We start from the raw sequence: 23,840 nt of genomic DNA, 5'->3' as shown, positions 1-23,840 counted from the left end.
ATATGGAGCCGTTTATGGCTAAAAGTCCAACAAGCTTTTTATAAGTACGCAGGCAATTACGTGGATGCTTGTCAGAGTTCCTGGCCGTGACAACAAAATTAAAGAGAGACACGTGACGGACATGCAGAGCTGCAACTTTGACCAGATTACGGCTGATTGATATCTTTACATTCTAATGCTATTATATGCGTAGAAAGCGTTTTCCTAAAAAAAAGTGCAGCACACACGATATGATCAATATTCAATTCACATAAAATTTTGTGATCAAAACCAAATACTATAATATCATTGTCAAAAACTAATTGAATTAAATATGTCTCTTGTGTCTGTGTGTCTGTGTGTGTGGGCCTGGGGGGAGGGAGGGTTATCCACTATGCTAAGGATTCAATTGCTTACCCGTATGGAGAGCGTGTTTTGTGGTGAGGATTACGACACGTGTCGACATATGAGACATATTGACTAGTCTCGCATTATCCAGAGAAGGTCTATAAATACCCTCGACCCCGTTGTCGAATAGAACTTTAAATCTGAAAGAGAAAAAGAGTAGAACGAACGCGAAGAAGATAATACAAAGTAAGTACAAATCGATCGTCACACGCGAACAACATCACCGAAAAGGAAAAGCGGGTGTTGACCATTGAAGAAGAGATTCGACTCGAACTTTGAAGTTATCAATCCCAATAAGTACGTCGAAATTTTCGATTCAGTCTTCTAGGGTTTATGTCTATTATGTTACTCGCTTTCTTTTAACTAGCTTGATCACCACGATTAGGTGTAAAAAAAGAAAATTGGAAATTCAGTTTCGACTTTTCCTCCTTTTTTTTCTATAAATAAAAGACAAAACAAACTTGGTGGCCAAGGAAAAAACATACTTGGTGGCCAAGGAAAAAACATACTTGGTGGCTAAGTAGTTTAGTTTCCGTGTCTTTAATATATTATAACTCGTTCTCCTGTTTTCTAGAATCCTTGAGAGAGTTTTCTGAGCCCTAAGCTTTTTTTTTTTGGTTTCTTGTAGATTATTTGATTCGCTTCTAAGAAGAAGAAGGAGAAGAAGAGATGGCTGTTTATGACCAAACAGGAACCCACACAATAACAATATCAAGGAAGAGGAAATCAAGGGCTAGAGCAGACGGTACAACAGTAGCCGATAGACTAAAAAAGTGGAAAGAGTACAACGACTCTGTTAACGCTTCCTCTACAAAACAAGGAGAGAAACCGAAACGGAAAGCTCCTGCCAAAGGGTCTAAGAAAGGCTGTATGAAAGGCAAAGGTGGACCAGAGAACTCCCACTCTAGCTTCAGAGGAGTTAGGCAAAGGGTTTGGGGTAAATGGGTTGCAGAGATCCGTGAGCCTAATAAAGTAAGCAGGCTTTGGCTCGGCACTTTCCCTACCGCGGAAGAAGCTGCTTCTGCTTATGATGAAGCTGCTATGGCTATGTACGGTCCCTTGGCTAGGCTTAACTTTCCTCAGCAGTGTCTTGGCTCTGAGTTTACAAGTACGTCAAGTCAGAGTGAGGTGTGTAGGGATGAGGATAAGGCTGTTCTTGATGTGAAGCAAGAGGATGTTGATTGTAAAACTAGACCAGTTAGTGAGATTAAAGATGTCAAGGAAGTATGTGGTGGGGATGAACATGGACATGCCTATACAAGGCTGAATGAGTTTGATGAGGAGTATTGGAGCAGACTATCAAATGGATTAGAGAAACCAAAGGAGGAGGAAGAAGTGATACAGCCGCAGCAGGAGTTAGATATGCTTACTGTTGCGGATTATGGTTGGCCTAGTGATATGCAAAACGAGCAGGGTTTTTGGGATCCGGATGATTCTTTTGATCTTGATGAACTCCTTCGTGATATTGATGTAGGCCTGTTAACCGGCAATGATCCCTGCCAAAACCAAAGCCAGGTACACACTGGTGGTTATGATTCACATCCTCTTCAGATGGAGCCACAAGATAATCATGAGTTCTTTAACTTGAGTTCTCTGGATCCTTGAGAGCCTTGAGGGGATGAATAGTCTACAAGACTTGCAGTAGAAGTTGCGTATTTGATCATATAGTAGCAGCAAGAAATGGGTGTTAGTTATTTGATTTCACAATGAAAAATATCAATGTTCAAGAAGTAGCTAGAAGCTTGAAGCTTTATAAAACTAGCGACTAGATTATTTGGGGTTAACAGAATTACTGGCTACTCGGATTGTATACAAAAAATCACAAATCTTAAGAAAAGAAAAAAGAATCAAGGATAAAATAACTTAGCAAAGAGAAGCTCATTCCAAGTATCTTGAAGACCAGGCAAGCACCAGTGTATACAATCCGAGTAGCTAACCGGATTAGCTAGCTGCTCTTTCGTCAACGGGCTCCACTGCTTCTTGTATATCGACGTGTGCGCGTCTTTCCTATACCCTGAGAGCTGCGTAATGTTCAGCACCGTCACCGGAAAGTCCTTTCTCCCGTCTAGCTCCTCTCCGATCACTTTCATCAACGTTTTGCTGCAGTCCGATGGCCAATGGTCCATGTCTTGGATCGGTGTCGTTTGGTTGTAACAGTTTTGCCCTCGCTCCCCTCCCCAGTCCTCGCTCCTGATCATAGAGGATCAAAAAGATGTTCTTGCAACTTAAACTAAGCTAACTCATAGTTTCTAGATAAGTGTTACTGACTTGTAATGAGTAGGGGACATGGTAGCGAAGAAGACTCTCGTCTTCAACGGATCCATATTCTTCTTCACCCATTTAACCATAGTCTTGAGCGCCATACGGTAAGCATCCTCGCTCTCCATCTCAACGATCCTCTTCTTCTCATCCTTGAACGAACCTTCCCTTCAAATAACAAATCCAATAAACAATCAAAATCACTAGTAGTATTCGAAAAATTAATAAACTTCATTGATTTGTATTTAGTACAGTACATACAAGATCTTCATCTTGAAACCAGTCCTCCACCACAAGTAAGTGTTGAACACAACCACGTCAGCGCCACGCCAGTGCCTACCGTGAATGTTGATAGAGCCCTTCCTCACGATCCGATCCGAGACTCTATGAACGGTAGCGTTATCTGAATTCGATTCGAGAAGAAACGGTGCCCAATAGAACTCAATCGTTGCATTGTAATCCTACATTAAAAAAAAAAGGAACCGATCTCGAATAAGAATCTATTTTTTCATCAATAATTTAGATTGAAATAGAGTAACTCTATTATAGCGTAACTTTTGTTCAAATGGTATTAGTCGATAACAAAGTTACTCTATTTTGGCTTAAATTATAGAGTCCGAGATGGTCTTAGCAAGAGCGTTTGTTTCTTCAATGGCTTTCAACGAGATACCTTGAGAGAGAAGACGGTGAGGGAACCAAAGGTATCCATGGATTTGGAACGATCCGGGATCTGAGAATGGAGAAGGCAGACGAGAGAGACGTACATCCCTCTGTTCAAGGAGTCTCCGACGAACATCATCTTCTTCCCTCTTAGACTCTCGAGCATCATCTTCGCATCGAACCTAACGCAATCAAACAACAACAGAGCAAAACCGGATCTGAAGATCGATCACTATAAATTGAATCTAAAATTTGGAAACTAACGAGGGGAGCGAGCAGGAGTCAGGCTGCCATCTCCACGAATCGTAGTCTCTATCGAGACGGCCATGCGCGCGGCACGTGAGCTGCGGCTGGATGTACGGACACTCCGATTCTTTGTATAACGGCCGCGTTGACTTGTCTTTGACCCAATCGCCTCTGTACACGTCGCATCCCTCCGGCGTCTTCCCCACCGCAAAAGCCGGAGGTGGAGGAGGAGGAGGAGGAGGGTCGTTCGCTTGGTGGAGGATCGTCGTAGTCGTCGGGGAGTGAAGGGAACGACGAGAGAAGTAGAGGAAATCGTGGCAGTAGATGAAGGCGGCGAGGAGGATGAAAGCGAGGACGGTGTAGAAGAAGTGAGTGAGACGGCGTTTCTTACGGAGAGACGAAGAAGACGGTGACAGTAACGACGGCGATGTTCCCATTATTTCTTTCTTTCTAATAATGTTTTTGTTTTTCATCTTTTCATTATGTCTTCTTCTTCGCTTTTTAATTGTATTTTTGTATTAATTTTGCAATGAAAAGTTTTTCTTCTTTTTGGGTAACTTTTTGAAATGAAAAGTTTTTGTTTCGTTAAAGATGAAATCTGGAGTTATACTTTATATTCATGTTTTTTCAGCTAGCTTTTCTGTTTAATCAGTTTTTTTTTTAATCAAGTGTGCCATTTGCACGATCTTAAACCAAACCCATGTGGTTTACCATGAGTTGTCACGACTACTGTGTTTATATTTAATTCGAACTACAAACAAAAAGTTTATAGGAGTATTATAATGGGGAACTTTTTTGAATCTGGACATTTTCATGATTCTTATGTTAATCTGCCGATCTGAATTGTGTGAGTGTGTGACTATAGTGAATGATAGCATCTCTGCATCTGAGACATACTACTAGTCAAGTGGGATGAAGAAAAGGGCATTTCTAAAATTTAACATGTTTACCTTGAATGTATATATAGATAATTTTACCAAAATAAAATAAAATATAGATAAATGAACATAATGGAATATTCAAGTGGGATGAAGAAAAGGGCATTTCTAAAATTTAACATGTTTACCTTGAATGTATATATAGATAATTTTACCAAAATAAAATAAAATATAGATAAATGAACATAATTGAATATTCATGAACTATATAGGGAAGGTTTGCATTTTTTTTTTTTTTTTTTTGATAAGTGGAGGTTTCAGGTTTGTCATTTGGTTTAATCAACTTCAGTCTCAGTTTCATTTATATGACTTGCCTGTGATATGATTGAACGTAAAAGGAGTCAGCTAGGTGGTTTAAGGAGAAAGCTGGATGATTCTCCTAAGTCCTAACCTTCCTGTGGAATTAGAAGGTCTCTCGTTAAAGGGTTTGTGGTAGGTTGTTTGACGCCAAAACCTGAAACTGTGAAACGATAAACATTGTATAAATTGTGATCATCAATCGACATTTTTTCAAACCTCTGTGTCACGGGGTTTTCTTATCATATTCTTATACGTTAGATAATTTACACGAAGCCATAATGCAGGCACAAGCCTAATTTAGAGACACCACGCGTCTGCCACAAGCCAAGTCTTCTCTTTCCACGTGTCATACTAACATAAACTCACGTCACCCCCTCCCTACGGCATCGCCATCTCTTAAAACCCCTCTCTCAGTACCGTTTTGGTAGCTCCGACGTTTTACATATATCTTTCCATCTTTCGTTCATCTCTGTCTAGATCTTATAGTTAAGAAACCATGTTGCTTAAGGCTTCTCCCGCGTTTTCTATCTTGAACTCCGGTGTCGGAGATCTCTTTCCACCGTCGAACGTTCTGTTTCCTTCCACCGCGTGCCGTGGATCAAGGTTGTCTGTTCGGGCGGCGAAAGGAACGAGCACAAAGTCGTTAACCGGAGTTGTGTTCGAGCCTTTTGAGGAAGTGAAGAAAGACATGGATCTGCTTGTTCCCACCACACCTCTGGCTTCCCTCGCACGCCACAAGTTCTCGGACGAGTCTGAATCTGCGGTTAACGAACAGATCAAGTAACTTCCCTTGTTCAGTTTTTGTCTAAATTAATATTTATCAAACTCTTAAGAATGATCTCTTATCATGGTGTGTTTGGGTTAGTACGTGATGATGAGTGTCTGAATCTTAAAATATCTTATTTATGGACATAGTGTGGAGTACAATGTCTCCTACATCTATCATGCCTTGTATGCCTACTTTGACCGAGATAATGTTGGCTTGAAAGGTTTCGCTAAGTGAGTTTCTTTAATCTTAAGAACTATATTTGAATTTTGGGTTAATTTCTATGGGATGATCACCTTTCTGTTGTTGTTGGTTTCTCTGATAGTTTCTTCAAAGATTCGTCTATTGAAGAACGGGGTCACGCTGAGAAGTTTATGGAGTACCAGGTATAATTTTCAAAATTTATCAGTTTAACTATATGGCCCTTTATAGGTGTTTGTAGTGTTTGATGGATTTGGTGTTCAGAACAAGCGTGGTGGGAGAGTGAAGCTGCAGTCTATTCTGATGCCATTCTCTGAGTTTGATCACGAGGAGAAAGGTGATGCATTATATGGTAAGTTGTAGCTGTAGTTTTGATAATCTTTAAGTAATAAACATCTTAGTAAGCCTTGTGTGTATATACATCTATGTACTTGTTGATTCTGACTTTTTTTTAATTAATTAGCTATGGAGCTTGCACTATCTCTGGAGAAACTTACAAATGAAAAGCTTCTCAAGTTGCAAAGTGTAAGTTTTTTTTCATTTTTCCATCAATTGTATGGTTATTAAGTACTATCTGTTATAGCCTTGAGACAAAAGAAAAGAAAAGAATGTGAATTAACCTCTCTTGTGTCTGATCCTACAGGTGGGTGTGAAAAACAACGATGTTCAGCTGGTTGATTTTGTCGAATCTGAGTTTCTAGGAGAGCAGGTAGATTTTTTTAAAAAAAACACGAGTCTGTACATTCATCGTTACTTCGAAAGTACGTACGTGATCGTCTCATAAAACGTAAAAAACAGGTCGAAGCTATCAAGAAAATCTCAGAGTACGTTGCCCAGCTAAGAAGAATTGGAAAGGGTCATGGTAAGTCCCTTAAAGCCCCTCCAAGATCCATCTTTAAAATTTTTTTTGACAAAACCATCTTTAAAAAAATTGCAATTGCACTTTCTTCTTGGGTGAGTCAGTGATTAAATAATTGGTGCAGGGGTGTGGCATTTTGACCAAATGCTTCTGGATGAGCAAGTGCTTCTGCATGCGGGTTAAGGAAGGAGAGTTCCATGCAGCTCTTGATGTGTTCTGATTTGGTGATAATGTTTTCCTTGTGCTATACGGCACTGTTCTATCTTTTTATAACGAGGTCTTTATGGATAATACTAGTAGTTTTTCTTTCTTTCTTTCTTTCTTTCTTTCTTTTCTATGTTTTGTTTAAAAAAACGTGAGTGTTGTTAAATGTAAGTAGTTGTCTGAGAATAAATGCAAGTCCGTAGTAGTAGTTTGAGATTAAATGTAAAACTCCACTGCTTTAATGTGACTGTCGCAATAGGTAATTACAACTTTTGTATCCTGAAACGGCGTGGCATTAGAACAAGTGAACATTGATTCTTGATTCTTGAAAACATTACCTAGTGGCTTTGGAACTCTTTAAATTCTAAAACAGAGCTTAAATGGAGAACAAGAAACGTCACCTAAGTTAAAACAAAAAGTCTTCCTCAATGGCAAATGCTTCAGCTTCCTCACCTATCAATCCACATTTTTTCAGCCTCTTCTTCCTGGGTTTCAAAGCCACCTTGTAATCTCTTTCTCTCTCTTTATATATCTGAACGTGGACGAGTCTGTTTGTTTGATGTTTCTATGAGTCTTCGTTGCAGAACATTTCTATGACGTTCTACTCAAAGCACATAAAGGGAACAACCAACGAGGGCAATGCCAATGCGGTGGTAAAGCTGAGATCGGACGCTTCTGATTTAACCTGGGAAGTTAAGATGGACGGTCGGAGACTCACCCAAGGCTGGCAAGAGTTCACCACCAGTCATGATCTCCGGGTCGGTGACATAGTCATCTTTAGACATGATGGAGATTTGTTGTTCCATGTCACAACTTTTGGGCCCAGTTGCTGTGAGATACAATACGATGACGATGTCTTTCAAATATCCTCTGGTACGAGATCTCAAACACTTTGAAACTTGGTTGACTCTTAAGATTCTGTTTATATTCTCATTTCAATGCTGAAACAGATTCAGATTCAGATTCAGAGATGAATCAAGAAACAAGAGAAGCAGTCTCTCCATCAGATAAATCTTGTTTTGTAGCTCGTGTCACCCCAGCTAATCTAAGAAAAAATACACTGGTGAATTTTTCTCTTCTGCATTTGATGTACTTCTCCATAAAACCATAAAGCCAAGGGCATCGCTAAGTTTTAGAAGAAAAACTAGAGATTATAGTTTTTATTCTAATGTGTTTTTCTATAACAAAGATTTACTATATATTCCACCGCAAATAGAGAAATATAAGTATATTCTTTGCGTTTCAAAATGAAGTTTTAGAGTTTTCACGCATATTAAGAAAATATGTTAAATTATGATTAAAAATGCATTGTCTTTTGTAATTAGTTATTTTTTACAAGTTTTAGCTAATCAAAATTCAGTAAACACAATTAATGTCTTTGAACTTTACAATTTATCATTATTACATGCATTGAAAATGTAAAAAATAGTTTAATAACAAAGGCGATTTTGGCGACACGAAAGGCGATCGAAAAATCAACATTCCGCTGGCTTCTCCGGCAGCTGGGATGGATCTACCGGAGGCTCAGGGGGATCCGCCACCTCTGATTCCGATGGTGAAGCAACCCTGGGTGAAAGTGGCACAAAAGAAGTAGAATCTCAAAAAGTACGAGTTTGACATTGTGATCGAGGATGGAAAGAGATCGGTAGAAGTACCCTCTGAGATTATCGAAAAAGCCATTCCGTTATGGGATGATTTTGTTATTGCAAGATTTTTGGAGGAGGCACCGCATGTTGCAAATGTTCATATGATTGTTAATAAGATATGGGCATTTGGGGATAAATCACAGAAGCTTGATGTGATTGAGGTTGATTCTATGACTATGAGGATAAGCGTTACAAATGAAGTGGTGAGAAGCAAGTTATCAGAAGAGGGATGTGGAACATAGCGGGAGTACCCATGGTGGTCTCGAAATGGTCCCCTAAAGAAGATGAAATGAAGGTGAAATTGATTCCACTATGGGTTCATTTGAAAGGAGTTCCGTTGAGTATGTATTCGTGGGAGGGATTGAGCTTTATAACAAGTGCAGCAGGGGTCCCAGATCATCTATATCCTGAGACTCTTGCTTGTACTAACTTTGAAGAAGCAAAAGTATTTGTGAAGGCTGATCTATCAAAGGAGCTACCGAGGTTGATAGATTTTAATATTCAGGGAGAAGAAATAACAGTGGAATTTAGCTACCCATGGCTTCCACCGAAATGTGCAGCTTGTGGGAAAACGGGTCATTATTGTAGATTCTAAAATCTACACTAAGTATTTAATAGTGATCGGGAGTTAAATAACGTGGGCAACGATATCCTCAGAACACAACGATGTAATCAGGTATGAGTCGACAAAAATGGACTCTATTCGTATGCCGAATAGCATATATATATTGGGAAAAGGAAGATCGTGACTGAACTAGGGATCGAGCTGCCTACGTACCCGTCAAGGGATCAAGTCATAACGTAGTTCGATTATAATCATCTCGAATGAGATGTCGGTTTCTTCGGTCTTGGGTGAGACCTCGGCTTCGTCGGTCTCGAGCTCGATGTCTGCTTCGAGATCTCTTGTCTTGAATAATCAGTAGTTAGTGTACGATTAATAGGTTCTCGAACTGCATATGATCTCTTTTGATCGATCTTGTCGTATGAAAATAAGGCCGTGTTATTAACACGGTATGAGGGTCGCTGTATATCGTCATGGATTCTTGTCTTTAACAATTACAAAGCCGTGTTTCCGTCGTGAGATGATTATTGGGAATATCATCTCTCTCGTTCTTCTTCAATCCTCTCAAAATGGATGACTTGTTTAATCATTAAATAGATACAACGATTCCATCATGTGTCGGTGGAGGTGGATGGCGATCTCGCCGAGACCGAAGTCTCTTCCATGTTCGTGGATCTTTACTCTTTTTTTATAAGCCTTTTGTCTTGTCCATCTCCAAAAGAAGCCCTCTCCTTTACAATAGTAACAACTTGTCTTTTATAAGAGCGATTAGCCTCAGTCAAGTTCGTAAGTTAGTTGCACGTGTTCCTTAATATTTGATCAAATCTTTGACCTCTTATGTGAGTCCGAGATATGGGGAGCTCGCTAACTAACTTTTGACGTCGTCTTTTGACGTTATTAATCACATGAAACTTGGTGCCGAATTCTGGTCCAACAATTATGATCTGACATGTTTTGTGAAGAAGAAAGAGGAAGAAACTGCGAAACAAAAGACACCAGAGAAGAAGGTTGAAGGAAATCAACAGGAGGAAAAGATAGAAACAAGAGAGAAAGGATTGGAGGAGAAAGCAACGGAAATAGAGACAGAAATGGAAGAAGGGCAAATTAATGAAGGATGGAAAAATGTGTCTGGTGGGAAGGCAAGTAGAAGTCCGAGAATGCAGGAGTTAAAATATGGTCAGGTGAAAATTGCTACTCCATCAATGTTCGAGGCTTTAAGTAATATAGGAGAAAATGGAGAGGAAATAGAAGAAGACAAGGAGAAAGTGGAGGATTGGGAGAAGGAGATGGTTGATAGTGAGGAATCTGGAAAAGAAGAGGAGAAAGATAATATGGAGGATATGAGAAAATATGGAAATAAAGTTGTGAAGGTACTGGAGATTGGAGGAAGACAACAATTACCGAGACAATCAAAGACAAGGCTTAAGGTTGTTCCTGGTATCTCATCCCCGAATAAGGAGAGAATTACGGATAACATGAAGAGGGGTGGTCTCAGGAAACATCATTGATGTCTGCTTTTTTCTGGAACATACGAGGATTTAATTTACAACTAAGCAGGAGGTAGTTAGGAATTGGGTAAATAATCAGTCGTTATTGTTTGGAGGTCTGATAGAAATAAGGGTAAAGGAGAAGAAAGCAGGGGAAATTTTTACTAGAGTTTTTCAAGGTTGGGATATGATATCTAATTATGAATTCAACAGATTGGGAAGGTTATGGGTTATGTGGAGAAGTTCGGTGAGAGTGACTCCAATATATAAGAGTGATCAGATTATCACAAGCTCAGTTTTACTGCCAGGGAAGATGGAAGAATTTGTTTGCTCTTTTATATATACATCAAACGCTGTGGAGGGAAGAAAGAAGGTATGGGAAGACCTGAGAAATCATCAAGATGCAGCAATGTTCAAAAACAAGAAATGGATAGTGATGGGAGATTACAACGAAATTTTAGATGGAGAGGAACATTCTGAGTTTGAGGATACACCAAGAATACCTATTGGTATGAGAGATTTCCAAGATATTACTAGCTACTGCAGGATGACAGATATGGGATATCAAGGACCGAGATTCACATGGTGTAACAAGAGAGAAGAGGGTCTGATTTGTAAGAAATTAGATCGAGTGTTGGTAAATGAAGAGTGGTTGCATAAATCTCAAACATACTGTGTTTTTGAGTCAGGAGGATGCTCATACCATTTAAGATGTCGGATTCAGTTTGATGTGGAAGAAAAGAAGAAGAAGAAACTTTTTAAATTCACGAATGCAATTGCCAAGATGCCAGAATTCATTCCATTACTTGAGAATCAGTGGAAAAAATATGAAGCTCTGTTTCATTCAACAACGGCTATGTTTTGATTGACAAAACAACTTAAGAGTCTGAAACAGATGCTAAGATCATTAAGTAAGGAGAAGATGGGGGATTTGATCAGGAAGACAAAAGAAGCTTACAAACTTCTTTGTGCAAAACAACAATGTACTTTGGCAAATCCCACTACCGAAGCTATCGAGAAGAAACTATAGCTTACACAAGATGTCAAAGGTTGGCTGAGGTGGAGGAAGAGTTTCTCAAACATAGATCAAAGACTCATTGGTTGGATGTAGGAGATGGTAATAATAAATTCTTCCACAACGCTGTAAAGACAAGGGAGATGAGAAATGCGATAAAAGAAATCAGATGTGGAGCTGGATCAATTGCGAGAACGGATGAGGAAATTAAAGTAGAAGCTGTGAGGTTCTTTGAAGAATTTATGTCTACTCAACCCCTAGAGTTTGAAGGTGCTACAGTTGAAAGACTTCAAGAATTATTGGATTTCAAGTGTAGTGAGGAGGATTGTCGATTGCTGGAGAGAGAGGTTACTAAAGAAGAGATTAAGGGGTTTCTGTTTAAAATGCCAGGAGACAAATCACCAGGACCAGATGGGTTCACCTCAGAGTTCTTTAAGAGTCATGGTCAGTAATAGGAGATGACATCACAGTGACGATTCAATCTTTCTTTATAACAGGGTTCTTCCCAAAAGGGTTAAATTCTACTATTTTGGCCCTTATACCTAAGAAGAATGAAGCTCAGGAGATGAGGGATTACAGGCCCATATCATGCTGCAATGTCTTGTACAAGGTAATCTCAAAACTCATTGCTAATAGATTGAAGGTGATCCTGCCAAAGTTTATAGCAGATAATCAGTCAACTTTCATTAAGGAGAGACTCTTGATGGAGAATGTCTTATTAGCAACTGAGTTAGTTAAAGATTACCATAAAGACTCGGTGTCTCCTAGGTGTGTAATGAAGATCGACATTTCGAAAGCTTTCGACTCTGTTCAATGGAAATTTCTCATCAACACTCTGAGAGCTCTTGGTCTTCCGGAAAAATTTATTCACTGGATTACTCGATGCATCACAATAGCCTTTTTTCTGTACAAGTAAATGGAGAACTGGCAGGATACTTTCAGAGCAAAAGGGGTTTAAGGCAAGGATGTTCTTTATTTCCTTACTTATTTGTCATATGCAGGGGGAATGGTCTTTTGGTTTGTCACAAGACAAAGCAATATAAATGAAGTCTAGAGAGTTGATAAAGAAAAGAGTAGTTATTTTTACAATAGATTAGAAAGGCTACACTTGTTGTAACAAAGATATTTTTTTTTTGAGTTAAATTTAACATTAAATTCAAAAAAAAAAATGTAAAAAATATATATTTTAGAAACAAAAATTTTGGATCATTTTGAAACAGAGGAAATATTTCTCTATTTATCTTTTTTTTCCTATAAAGAAATACTTTGGAGCAAAAACTGTATCTTTATTTTTTTTTTCTATAATAGAGATCTCTAAAATAGTGAATTAGAAATGGTATACAAACTTTTTTTAATCTGAATAATTTACTCTTTGGTAAACTTCACAGTTTCTTCCAAGAGGGTTTTCAAGGTCTAATGGTTTGATGAATCGTGAGGGCGAGATCTTTCTACTGAATGAATATGGGAAACCATGGACTGCGTTGCTGAGTTACTACAAAAAAACGGGTGATGTTTACCTCAGACGCGGCTGGAGAAACTTCTGCCACGAAAATCAGAAAAGAGCCAATGATTTACTCACTTTCAAGCTTGTACAAGAAGGTACGAAACCTGTTCTCCAGTTGTGTTCGTCCATGTACAACCGAGGCTCTTCTTCAACAAGCGAAGACAGATTCTTGACGCTAACTCTCACACATTACAATTTCAAGAAATGTAAACTGGTAAGTGAGTAGATTTTCATCAGTCATTGCACTCAAGAGTTGTTGTAATGCTTTCGAGTCTATATTGGCAGTGTCTACCAGCGACGTTTTTGAAGGCGAATGGTATTAAAAGCGCAAGGAAGATAACTCTTGTGGACAGGTACGGCATCAAAAGGACAACGAGTCTTAAACCTGATAACAACTATGGAAGAATGAGAGTGGGAAAAGGGTGGAGAGAGAGTTCTGTGAAGCTAATGGAGTGAAGGCTGGTGAGTCCTTTAAGCTGGAACTCATCGAGGAAGAAGAAGAAGACACAGCTGCTACTCATCTACTTAAGTTCTGCACCAAAGTCTGAAACTCTCTCTGAGTTTGTTTTGCTTATGTAATATATACTTGCAATGTTTATGTTTTTTTGTCTGGTTTGTAACATGCAAGGCTGTAATAATTTGGAATGAACAAAGGAGTGAAAGCCCCTCAAGATCATATCTTTAAAAAAAAAATTGCAATTGCACTTTCTTTTTTTGGGTTTGTGATTAAATAATTGGTGCAGGGGTGTGGCATTTTGACCAAATGCTTCTGAATAACTAAGTGCTTCTGCATGAGGGTTAAGGAACATGCAGCTCTTGGTCAGGTGATTCTGATTTTGTTTGTGATAACGTTTTCCTTGTGCTATACGGCACTGTTCTGTCTTTTAGAATAAGGTCTTTACGGATAAAAGTAGCTAGTTTCTCATTTGGTGAAATTATTTACCGTGTCATATACGGCACTGTTCTATCGTTTATAGTGACGTCTCAGTTTTGGTCGGAGATATAAGCTTCTTTTCTTTGTTTTGTTTAACCCTTGTGAGAGTATGTTAAATGTTAATAATGCAAGTCTAACCCTGAGAACAAAAAAAACGGTACGGCAAATGGAACAAAGATTCTCTCTGAGAAACCACCAAAACAGAGCAAAATTTGGAGAATACGAATCGACATCAAAGGTTTAAGTTTTTTTTTTAATTGAAAACATAAAAAAGAGCTTTTTCAATAAATAAAACTTGTCGTCAGTGGAAAATGTATCAGCTTGCTCACCTATACGGGAGTCAGATACTGATACGTGTCGTTTTGACATATCCAACAATGGCTTGTCTTGGTAACCAAAGATTTTATCTTTAAAATCTAAACAAAGCAAAACTTGAGGGGAAAAAAAGATACCAAAGTTAAAGAAGAAAAAAGATCATCGTCAATGACAAATGCTTCAGCTTCCTCACCGATCAATCCACATTTTTTCAAGCCTCTTCTTCCCAGTTTTCAAAGCCACCTCGTAATCTCTCTCTCTCTGAAAATGCATGCGTCTGTCTTTTTGTTCTCTGTTTCTGAGTTTCTTTCGTTTCAGAACATTCCCATGACTTTCTTCTAAAACTAACATCAGACGCTTCAGACAAGACCTGGGAAGTGAAGATGGACGGTCGGAGACTCACCCGAGGCTGGCAAAATTTCGCCAACGGTCACGGTGTCCGAGTCGGGGACATAGTTATTTTCAGACGTGATGGAGACTTGTTGTTCCACGTCACGTCTTTTGGACCTAGTTGCTGTCAGATTCTATATGATGACGATGTCATACAAGTATCCTCTGGTAAAGTACTTTGAAACTCGATTTACCTCTGTTTAGATTCTTATTTGTAAAGTTGAAACAGATTCAGATTCGGAGAAGTATCATCAAGACACAAGAGAAGAAGGATCTCCATCAGATAACGCCTGTTTTGTAGCTCGTGTCACCGCGTCGAATCTAAGTAGAGATATGCTGGTGAAAAGCTTTTGCTTATGCTTTTTATTTACTTACTTCTTCTCCATAAAATAATATACCTAAGAGAACATTTTTGAATCTTACTCTCTAATAAACTTTGCAGTTCTTTCCAAGAGACTTTTCAAGGTCTAATGGTTTGATGGATCGTGAGTGCGAGATCATTTTACTGAATGAGTATGGGAAACCATGGAAACTGTTCCTGAGAAACCACAAAACACATGGTGGCGGCGTTTACATCAGAACCGGCTGGCGAAGATTCTGCCGCCAAAATAGGAAAAGAGTTAATAGTTTATTGACTTTCAAACTTGTTCAAGCAGGTACAAAACCTGTTCTCCAGTTGTGTTCATCCATGTACAACCGAGACTCTCTCCGAGGCTCTTCTTCTTCTTCTTCATCTTCAAGAAGCCAAGAAAGATTCTTGACATTAACTCTCACAACATACAGTCTCAGGAAGTCTAAATTGGTAAGGCTTTCATCAGTCATGTCAGCATATTGTAGCAGAGGTGATCTAATGTTTTTCGAGTCTTTATTTGTAGTGTCTACCGGGGAAATTTGTGTGGTTGAATGGTATCGAGAACGCAAGGAAGATAACTCTTGTGGACAGATATGGTGTTAAAAGGACAACGAGTCTTAGACCTGATAACAAATATGGAGCAATGAGAATGGGGAAAGGGTGGAGAGAGTTCTGTAAAGCTAATGGAGTGAAGGCTGGTGAGTCCTTTACGCTGGAACTCATCAAGGAAGAAGAAATTAACACATCTACTCATCTACTTAAGTTCTGCACCGAAGTCTGAAACTCTCTGAGTTCTTTTGCTTCTGCAATATCTACTTGCAATGTAGTTTGTTATTTGTCTTTCGGCTGGTTTGTAACATGCAAGGCTTTAGTAGTTTGGGATGAACGAAGGCAAATACCTTGTTGTTCCTTAGTACTTCAATGGCATTGTGAACAATTCGTTGAACTGATCAAAAGCTTCGTTTTTTTTTTTGAATGAACGTTAAATTTTATATATCAAAAAAACTTTTATTACATCCAAGTGCATCCTATGTTTAAGAAAAATACAAACTACATCCCAATCCTTCATATCAAAAAACTCAAACACAATTTTATGCCTTGGTTGTGAACCAAAACTGCAATGCACACTCCATACCCTTAACTCCCTTCATTCTCAATAGGCTAAGTTTGTTACACGATGGGTTCAAACAAATCATCATGTTGGTCTGGTTCGATAGACGCCAGTATTTTAAGTTGGCTGGTTCTTATGATGTTCCACACTTGCACCTCCGAATCATCATACTTACGTACTGAGAAACTTTCATGTTCCAACAAGATTTGGCTTCATCTTTGTTTCTGCTTTTCACCAATTATCTAATGCTTTTTTAGACATTGATAAGAAGCATGCCATGAATCCTTGGTGAGGTAAGATTGTAAAGGGATGCTAATTTTGGACATAAGTCTTTTCATTGGTTGTTTTATAGAGTTGATTACTGTAACTAATTGTAAGGATATAACTTGACAGACTCAAATCCAAACCATAGCTTTTTTTTTCTTACAGTGAAGCTTGCAAAGCCGTTATTGTTAACTAATTAAATTATAGTTTGCTAATTATATATCGTAAACGACTTCGTTTTATAACGTGCTCGACAAGGAGGATTAAAAAGAACCCTCTAGATGATATAGAGGGTTACAACATTACATAAGACTTCTTCTAGCCGTCGTCATTTGTCGGAGAACCCGGAATCGAACTCTCAGTAGCTGCTTTTTCTGTGTCCCATGGCGAACCCGACGGAAAATCCACCAAACCGAGAACCAAAATACGAACTGGACATCGACGAAGGAGAACTAGAAGAGGCGGAAGACGAAGATGATACAGCATCCAATCCTCGAACGGAATCGCTCTTCCGTCGGATGAGATCCGCTCCTGTGCCTGTGCGCGTGCACGACGTGATCGTCAAAGGAAACGAGAAGACCAAGGACCACATCATCGAGGCGGAAGTGGAAGCTGTGATCAGGGAAGCGAACACGCTGCAGGAGCTTCTAGAAGCCTCTAGGGTTGCCAATTCGAATCTCCGAGCGCTTGATATCTTCGATTCCGTCAACATTACGCTCGATTCCGGCCCTCCTGAGCTTCCCGGTACAACCAATGTGGTTATCGAAGTCGTCGAGAGCAAAAACCCTCTCACCGGCCAAATCGGCGCCTACACTAAAGCTGAGGTATTTGCTCTAGTTAGGCTTGGGTTCGGTTAGTTCGGGTTTTGATAGTTCGGTTGGTTCAGTTTTTGAAATATCATTGATTTCGGTTAAATTCTGGTTTAATTTTGTTAGAAGTTTGGATGAATTTGGTTAATTTCGGGTAAATTTGATTAATCTGGTTATTTTGGTTAGTACGTTTCAGTTCGGTTAGTTTAGTTTTTGAAAAATCATTGATTTCGGTTAGATTATGATTTAAATTTGGTTAATTTCAGCTAAATTTGATTAGTTTGGTTTGTTCGGTTCAAGTTTTTGGTATGGTTCTTGTTAAAAGTTCTGATAAATTTGATTAATTTCGGTTAAATTTGATTAGTTTGGCTGTTTTGGTTAGTTCAGTATGGTTTGGGTATACATTTTTTTTTATTTTTAAAAAAGAAGAAAACCAAAATAACCGATTGCTGAACCGAACCGAACCAAAAACTGAATATTTTTAGAAAACCTACCAAATCAAATCGAACTTCTAACCAAACTAACCGAAATTTCAATGGTTCGGTTCAAAATCCCAGGCTTAGCTCTAATCTCAACAACTCACTTGTGTACGATCTTGTTTGATAAAGTTGTAGACTTAGACATGACTGTGATGATACTCTCTTGTTGTAGGCCAAATCATCAAGCGTTGAAGCATCTTTGAAGTACAAGAACATTTTCGGGTATGGAGATATATGGGACGGGTCTATGGTCTATGGACTTGACAGCTCTGCTGAGGTTGGCTTGGGGATGTATCTCCCTAGGTTCAAAGCACTTCCCACTCCTTTTAGCTCTCGTCTCTACCTCTCGACTCAAGACTGGCTTAAGTTTTCTTCTTACGAAGAACGCTCTCTCGGACTTTCCCTCGGGCTTCTCTCTAGCAAGTATCACGAGCTTGTCTACACTGTCGCGTGGCGTAGCCTCATAGACCCGTCTCGGTTGGCTTCAGAGTCGATAAGGAGGCAACTGGGACATAGTCTGCTTTCTGCGTTGAAGTATACTTTTAAGTACGACCAGAGAGACTCTTACTTGAGGCCAACGAGTGGGTACGCTTTCAGTTCTACTTCTCAGGTCGGTGGTCTTGCCCCTGATAGCAGAAGCCTACGGTTTTTCAAGCAGGAGATTGATCTTCGGTGTGCTGTTCCTTTAGGGTTCTACGCAGCTGCTCTGAACTTTGGTGTGTCTGGGGGTGTCACGTTTCCGTGGGGAAGCGGATACAAGAACCGAGCCTCCTCTGTGCCGGAGAGGTTCTTCTTGGGTGGGAACTCATCTCCTGTATGCTCTTTGAGTGGGCCGTCTGCGCTGTGGGGGTTCAGTACCAGAGGACTCGGTCCCAACGAGGCGAGGAGGAGAGGAGATGTCGAAAGAGATTTTGTTGGAGGGGACGCTGCGGTGACTGCGTTTGCGGATCTCTCGTTTGATTTGCCAGTGAGGTGGTTGAGAGAGAGAGGAGTCCACGGGCATGTGTTTGCATGTGCGGGGAATACGGCAAAGCTAACAGAGAATGAGTTTAGAAACTTCAGTGGTCCGAAGTTCTTGGAGACGTTTAGAACTTCAGTTGGTGCTGGAATCGTATTGCCAGTTAGTCTCTTCCGTATGGAGGTTTGGTTCTCATCACTACTCTCCTTTCTGTATATTTTATCGACTGAAAGTGAGATAATTAACACCAGAGTTATCCATCTTTTCTTTTGTTTTTATGAGTCAGATTAACTACTGCCATATAGTGAAGAAACAAGAACACGATCGAGCAAAATCTGGTTTTTTCCTGACATTCTCGGCCTGAGTAATTTATAGTTGAAGAAAGCTATCAGCCGCAGAATCTTCGGTTTCGGGCAGTTTGAGTTATTTTCTTATCTGATAAATTTTAGAAAAGAGTTGTTTTTTTTTTTTTGCCATTTTGCCTCATTTTTGGATTCACGAGGAATGAAATTAAAGATTATCTGTTGTATACATAGGTTAAAAGATTTCAAGTTTCTTTGGTTTTGTAAAATTGTTATCCTTATTTTCAGAGGTTGAAATTTTTCAAGATTGTTAGGATTTTTTTAATTATAAACGTTTGATTTAACAAACGGGAAGTTAAGCTTTGTGGATGGAATTTTCTTGTGATTGGTATATTCACAATGATAATGAATGATGAGTAGAAGAGGAGGAGAAAGAATGAAACTGGATAGTGAAGGGGTCGGTGGTGGTATGGTGGTGGTGGGCTTCTCATTCCCTCACTTATCTTGTCAAACGTCTTGTCTTCTCCATTTCCACACTCCAAATTCTATGTGCAACTCATGATTTGTTCGCTTAAATATGCACATTCTATATAGTCTCTGATATAAACACCAAGCAATGTGAAATCTAATAATCTATATCATGTTTTTATGTATTGACTTTTTCATCTAACCAAAGTCTTGCTTCTCTTTGTTTTTTAGTGTCCACGATCTCAAACAACTGATTAGTTACTTTCAGTTGCTCTCTCTGCTCTATCACGTCATCCTTTGATTTTTCAACGTTATACTCCAATACCAAAATCTCAAAGATAAACTACTACATGATTGTGATTTATGACCTACGAGCTAGAACTCAAACCCACGAGCCAATCATGTAATTAGCAAAAGAAAAGATCAATCCAACACAAAAATGATGAATAGGCCCATGCCTTGTCCCATTATGTTCCCTTCTCAATTACTACAACACTACTCTTCACACACACACAAAAATGCTAATAAAGAATCCAATAATATATAAAGGGAAGCTCCAGATAAACCTTACAATCAACCATAGCCTAACATTTACCACCCAAAACTCTCAAAAAAAAAAAAAAGAGAGCAAGGTTTGAGATGAGAGGGCATGAGCCACGATCAAGCTCCTCTTGTGCAGCTTGCAAGCTCTTGAAGAGAAGATGCACACCCACTTGCATCTTTGCTCCTCATTTCCGCTCAAGCGACCAGATAACTTTCGCCAAAGTCCATAAAGTCTTTGGAGCCAGCAACGTCAGTAAGCTACTCAGCGAGGTTCCTGAAGAGCAGAGACAAGAGACCGTTAACTCCTTGGCTTATGAAGCTGACGTTCGTCTCAAGGATCCTGTCTACGGTTGTATTGGAGCCATAGCTTCTCTGCAGAAGAAGATGCTTGAGCTTCAACATGATATAGCCGTTGCTCGCAATCGGCTACTTGCCCATAATGCTGCTGGTGGTGTCAACAACAACAACAGCCACGTGTTGTTGTCTCCTTTGGATGATTCTCCTCAGCTTGCTGCTTTTCTTGATCTTGTGCCTTATAGTGACTTGATGCTGCTTGATGGGTCTGGTCTTGATGCTTACTTGTTTGATATTGGACAGCCTCCTTTTGTATAGGCCTCTCTTATCTCCTTTATCCTATGTATTTGCACTTGCTAATAAGTCAGATTCACTAATGTATTATTAATTAATCCTAAAATGCAAAAATCATTTACTTGCTTCATAATTTTGTATAAAACTTCAGATTAAATTCAAAATCTTAATGCAAAATGAGAATACTTAAGGTAGATGATGAGTGTCCTTACCAGTTTTGGACCAAGCGGGTAGGCCATGATGAGTAAAGTTAGGTTTCTTGTTTTTAAGATGCAGAGCTTCTTCATTGCAAGTCAGGTCTAAAGAGGAGAGCACATGCTAATGTCAGCAGCCCCCAATTTTACCAAACATGAAACGTTGATAGATATGGTTCTGAGATTTTCCTTTTGAGAAGCTTCAATAATACAACCTGAAGTGTCACTTCTTGTCCATCAGAGTGTCACAAGAGTCTTGTCTTTGAGATTCTAGATTGATGCAAAATCACATAAGCAAAAAGCCAAATCAAATAGCTTGTGGTGGGTTTGATCAATGATGTATGTTGTTGTCCTGGAGCTCATTCTGTGTCAAGTTTGTATAGCCATTTTTGAGAACTTGATTAAGCAAAAACTAATTGCACAAATGACAAGCCATCATACATTAATACTTCACAAAAGTACATCTTGATATGTCAGATTACTACATTTCTTTCACCAATCTGCATTGCTATCAATGTACCCTACAATGGTAGAGAAGAGAAGGTAAAAGAAGAAGAAGAAAAAGAAGAAGAAAAGCAGCATTGATCTAACTTGAAACCTAGGGATTAAGAATAATAACAGTTTCTCCAATTTATATGAGCTCTCAGATCCAACCATTGCTCCTTGCTTCAACACAGTATAGCTTCTCCACAATCTAAATACTACAACTTCTTACCTGTACATCAACAAAGCACAATTCAAGTCTTCAGTAAACTTATAATATAGCCTTAAGAAACAGAATTTAGAGTAAATGCACAAAGTTCCATCTCAAGATTCAATCTTTAACATCAGATAAAAATTAAAACTTTACCATATATAATTCACAATTTGCTTAAACAGAGAGAGCCAACAAAGATTAAATTTTTTTTTTTTTAATACCTGAAGCAGCAGCTCTACGTTTCCCAAGCTTAGACTTCTCAAGCTCCATCTGCATATCCATCAACATGTTCATACGTTGTAACTCAATCTCCTTGGCAGCTTCCATCCTCTGCTTCTCCAACTCAATCATCATCCCCTGCTTCGCACTTTCGATCCTCTCGTACACCTCTCCTAGCTTCAGAATCGCTCTCGCTAGCTCCCTACACGACGATCCTTCCCTCGGATCTGGACAGAGATCTTCATCCTCCACTCTCCGATGCTTCCTCGCCACAAACCCCCAATCACCCTCCACGTCATCATCATCATCATCGTCGTCATCGTCGTCAAGAGAGCTTTCACTTGAAATAGGCTTCGTCAACGGCGACTTCAGAGCTCCGGCGCCGCCGGTGGATTTCTTCAGCGCGACGGGGCCGATTAGGAAATCGAGCCTCTCGAAGAAGCACCAAGACGAAGAAGGCTTCGCCTTCTCCGTCTTGTACTTCTTCTTCAGCGTGTCGATCCGGTTCTTGCACTGCACGTCGGTCTTCGGCCGGCCGTTGCCGTGGCGAGAATTGACGGCGTCGGCGACTTCTTTCCAGTCGTTCTGCCGGAGGTTTCCGCGGCTGAGGTGGACGTATCGGTCTCCCCAGGCTTCGATCAGCGTCGCCGTCGCGTCCTCGCTCCACCAGTCCTCGCGTCCCGGCGGGAGACGGTGCGATCCGCCGCCGCCGCCGCTCTGCGATTGGGATTTCGATTGAGTCTCCGGCGTCGTGTCCATTGGAAAGGAGGGAGGGAGAGAGGCTAACGTGCGCGGAGGAGGAGGAGAAGGAGAGGCTTAGGATAAAGGATAGGAGCGAAGAGAAATCGGATTTTATGATGGGTTGATTACCGGCGGTGACGTCAGCAACGGCGATTATCCTCTTCTAAACCGAACTAAATCTCTAACTCATCAATCGAACCCGGTTTGGTCCTAACTTGGGTCCCACTAGTATTGGTCATTTTTTAAAGCTTTGTTTAATGCGTAATTAAGTGCTAATGATATGATTAAATTACCTTAATTAAACTCATAGACGGATGATTTACGTAATGACGGTTTTGGGTTTCGGTTGTGTTTGCCGTTGTCAACTGGATGGGATTAGTCTATCTCCTATTAACATATTAAAAATATCAAAAATTAATTTCAAGAACTACCAATATATAGAAATCTATTACCAAAAATATAGCCACTTAATCCCTATATCATTATAAAATGTAGTTTATCATTATAAAACCCTACCTATCAGGAGCGGATCTATAAACATTTTTCATCGGGGACACAACATTAAAAACAGCAAAAAAAATATTTTGATGGGACACATGTTCTGTCCAGTTTTCTTCAGTAAACTAACAATAGTTAGTCAAATTAATTAATGCTATTTAAGAAAAAAAAAATCAAAAGGGAGTAGAGATGTCAAATGGGTAGGTTGGGCCCATTTGGGTGTGTCTATATACAAGTGTCTTTTTGCTGGACAGATTTGGTCGACACCCAAATAAGACCGCATCTAAATAAGATCATAATTTGTTGGGCTGTCTATGGAAGTCCGGACGCCCATTTAATATAAATAACCTAATTTTTATTGTAAAAGATCAAAACATATTAAATTTCGTATATATTATAGACTTAAACTTTATTATTTTGCAATTTGAATTTTTGACAATAAATTTTGATTTTGAGGTTTTTTTGTGATTTTAATGAAAAATATGACTTTCGGTTTCAGAAAAATGTGATTTTGCGGTTTTGACCAAAAAATATAATTTTAACGGGAAATTGCGTTTTTGCAGTTTTAGCGAAAAAAAATGATTTTATGGTTTTGATGGAGAAAATGCAATTTTTACGGAAAAATGCGATTTTTTGGTTTTGGCGAAAACTCGATTTTATGATTTTGGTAAGACAAATTAAAATTGTAATTTTTTTCCTAATTTTCTAAACCTAGATATTTTAGTTATTTGGGCTATCTAATGGTTTTGCCCGGTTTAGAAAATATCCAGGTGTCCAGATGGTTTTGCCCGGTTTTGTCCAGATGGTTTTGCCCGGTTTTGTCCATGAACCCAATTGGGTGTGCTCATTTAAATCCCTTTAAATTTGGTCTACTATGGATATGTCCATATTAATATAATAATTAGGACAATCCACCCATTTGACATCCGTAGGGGCTCATGACC

At 39.3% G+C, this 23,840-nt stretch overlaps 8 protein-coding genes across 9 annotated transcripts; 6 read left to right on the top strand and 2 right to left on the bottom strand.

Moving 5' to 3' along the window:
* Window positions 1-541: 541 nt before the first annotated feature.
* On the top strand, window positions 542-2,046 carry LOC106296045 (dehydration-responsive element-binding protein 2B). Its single transcript, XM_013732091.1, has 2 exons — window positions 542-684; window positions 1,016-2,046. Exon 2 carries the CDS (start codon window positions 1,057-1,059, stop codon window positions 1,990-1,992), a length of 936 nt encoding a protein of 311 aa, XP_013587545.1. The 5' UTR covers window positions 542-684; window positions 1,016-1,056; the 3' UTR covers window positions 1,993-2,046.
* A 24-nt stretch (window positions 2,047-2,070) lies between these two features.
* On the bottom strand, window positions 2,071-4,040 carry LOC106296044 (protein trichome birefringence-like 32). Its single transcript, XM_013732090.1, has 5 exons — window positions 3,571-4,040; window positions 3,317-3,488; window positions 2,908-3,107; window positions 2,656-2,814; window positions 2,071-2,577 (listed from the first exon to the last, which is right to left on the bottom strand). The coding sequence occupies exons 1-5, from the start codon at window positions 4,023-4,025 to the stop codon at window positions 2,235-2,237; spliced, it is 1,329 nt and encodes a 442-aa protein (XP_013587544.1). The 5' UTR covers window positions 4,026-4,040; the 3' UTR covers window positions 2,071-2,234.
* A 1,193-nt stretch (window positions 4,041-5,233) lies between these two features.
* LOC106293322 (ferritin-2, chloroplastic) lies at window positions 5,234-7,018 on the top strand. The gene is made up of 8 exons (XM_013728987.1): window positions 5,234-5,570; window positions 5,706-5,789; window positions 5,882-5,942; window positions 6,022-6,109; window positions 6,221-6,282; window positions 6,401-6,466; window positions 6,556-6,619; window positions 6,741-7,018. Exons 1-8 carry the CDS (start codon window positions 5,287-5,289, stop codon window positions 6,797-6,799), a joined length of 768 nt encoding a protein of 255 aa, XP_013584441.1. The 5' UTR covers window positions 5,234-5,286; the 3' UTR covers window positions 6,800-7,018.
* A 135-nt stretch (window positions 7,019-7,153) lies between these two features.
* LOC106293321 (B3 domain-containing protein REM10-like) lies at window positions 7,154-13,668 on the top strand. 2 transcript variants are annotated; one of them, XM_013728986.1, is made up of 5 exons: window positions 7,154-7,325; window positions 7,405-7,693; window positions 7,777-7,883; window positions 12,919-13,248; window positions 13,320-13,668. In XM_013728986.1, the coding sequence occupies exons 2-5, from the start codon at window positions 7,414-7,416 to the stop codon at window positions 13,488-13,490; spliced, it is 888 nt and encodes a 295-aa protein (XP_013584440.1). In that variant the 5' UTR covers window positions 7,154-7,325; window positions 7,405-7,413; the 3' UTR covers window positions 13,491-13,668. The 2 variants fall into 2 exon arrangements, with proteins under 2 accessions (XP_013584440.1, XP_013584438.1); XM_013728984.1 differs by having other exon boundaries at window positions 7,771-7,883.
* A 783-nt stretch (window positions 13,669-14,451) lies between these two features.
* LOC106292366 (B3 domain-containing protein REM10-like) lies at window positions 14,452-15,806 on the top strand. Its single transcript, XM_013727959.1, has 5 exons — window positions 14,452-14,533; window positions 14,602-14,841; window positions 14,903-15,012; window positions 15,116-15,475; window positions 15,549-15,806. Exons 1-5 carry the CDS (start codon window positions 14,452-14,454, stop codon window positions 15,804-15,806), a joined length of 1,050 nt encoding a protein of 349 aa, XP_013583413.1.
* An 817-nt stretch (window positions 15,807-16,623) lies between these two features.
* Window positions 16,624-19,255, top strand: LOC106343889. The gene is made up of 3 exons (XM_013783241.1): window positions 16,624-17,224; window positions 17,861-18,829; window positions 18,933-19,255. The coding sequence occupies exons 1-3, from the start codon at window positions 16,784-16,786 to the stop codon at window positions 19,008-19,010; spliced, it is 1,488 nt and encodes a 495-aa protein (XP_013638695.1). The 5' UTR covers window positions 16,624-16,783; the 3' UTR covers window positions 19,011-19,255.
* Window positions 19,256-19,947: 692 nt separating this feature from the next.
* LOC106296179 (LOB domain-containing protein 21) lies at window positions 19,948-20,664 on the top strand. Its single transcript, XM_013732255.1, has one exon. It carries the CDS (start codon window positions 20,056-20,058, stop codon window positions 20,569-20,571), a length of 516 nt encoding a protein of 171 aa, XP_013587709.1. The 5' UTR covers window positions 19,948-20,055; the 3' UTR covers window positions 20,572-20,664.
* Window positions 20,665-21,154: 490 nt separating this feature from the next.
* On the bottom strand, window positions 21,155-22,621 carry LOC106296178 (trihelix transcription factor ASIL2). Its single transcript, XM_013732254.1, has 2 exons — window positions 21,660-22,621; window positions 21,155-21,456 (listed from the first exon to the last, which is right to left on the bottom strand). Exons 1-2 carry the CDS (start codon window positions 22,414-22,416, stop codon window positions 21,443-21,445), a joined length of 771 nt encoding a protein of 256 aa, XP_013587708.1. The 5' UTR covers window positions 22,417-22,621; the 3' UTR covers window positions 21,155-21,442.
* Between the last annotated feature and the right edge of the window lie 1,219 nt (window positions 22,622-23,840).

The sequence above is a fragment of the Brassica oleracea genome, chromosome C5, assembly GCF_000695525.1.
Source record: "Brassica oleracea var. oleracea cultivar TO1000 chromosome C5, BOL, whole genome shotgun sequence".
Classification (NCBI taxonomy): domain Eukaryota; kingdom Viridiplantae; phylum Streptophyta; class Magnoliopsida; order Brassicales; family Brassicaceae; genus Brassica; species Brassica oleracea.
This window is presented reverse-complemented; position numbering and strand designations above follow the sequence as displayed.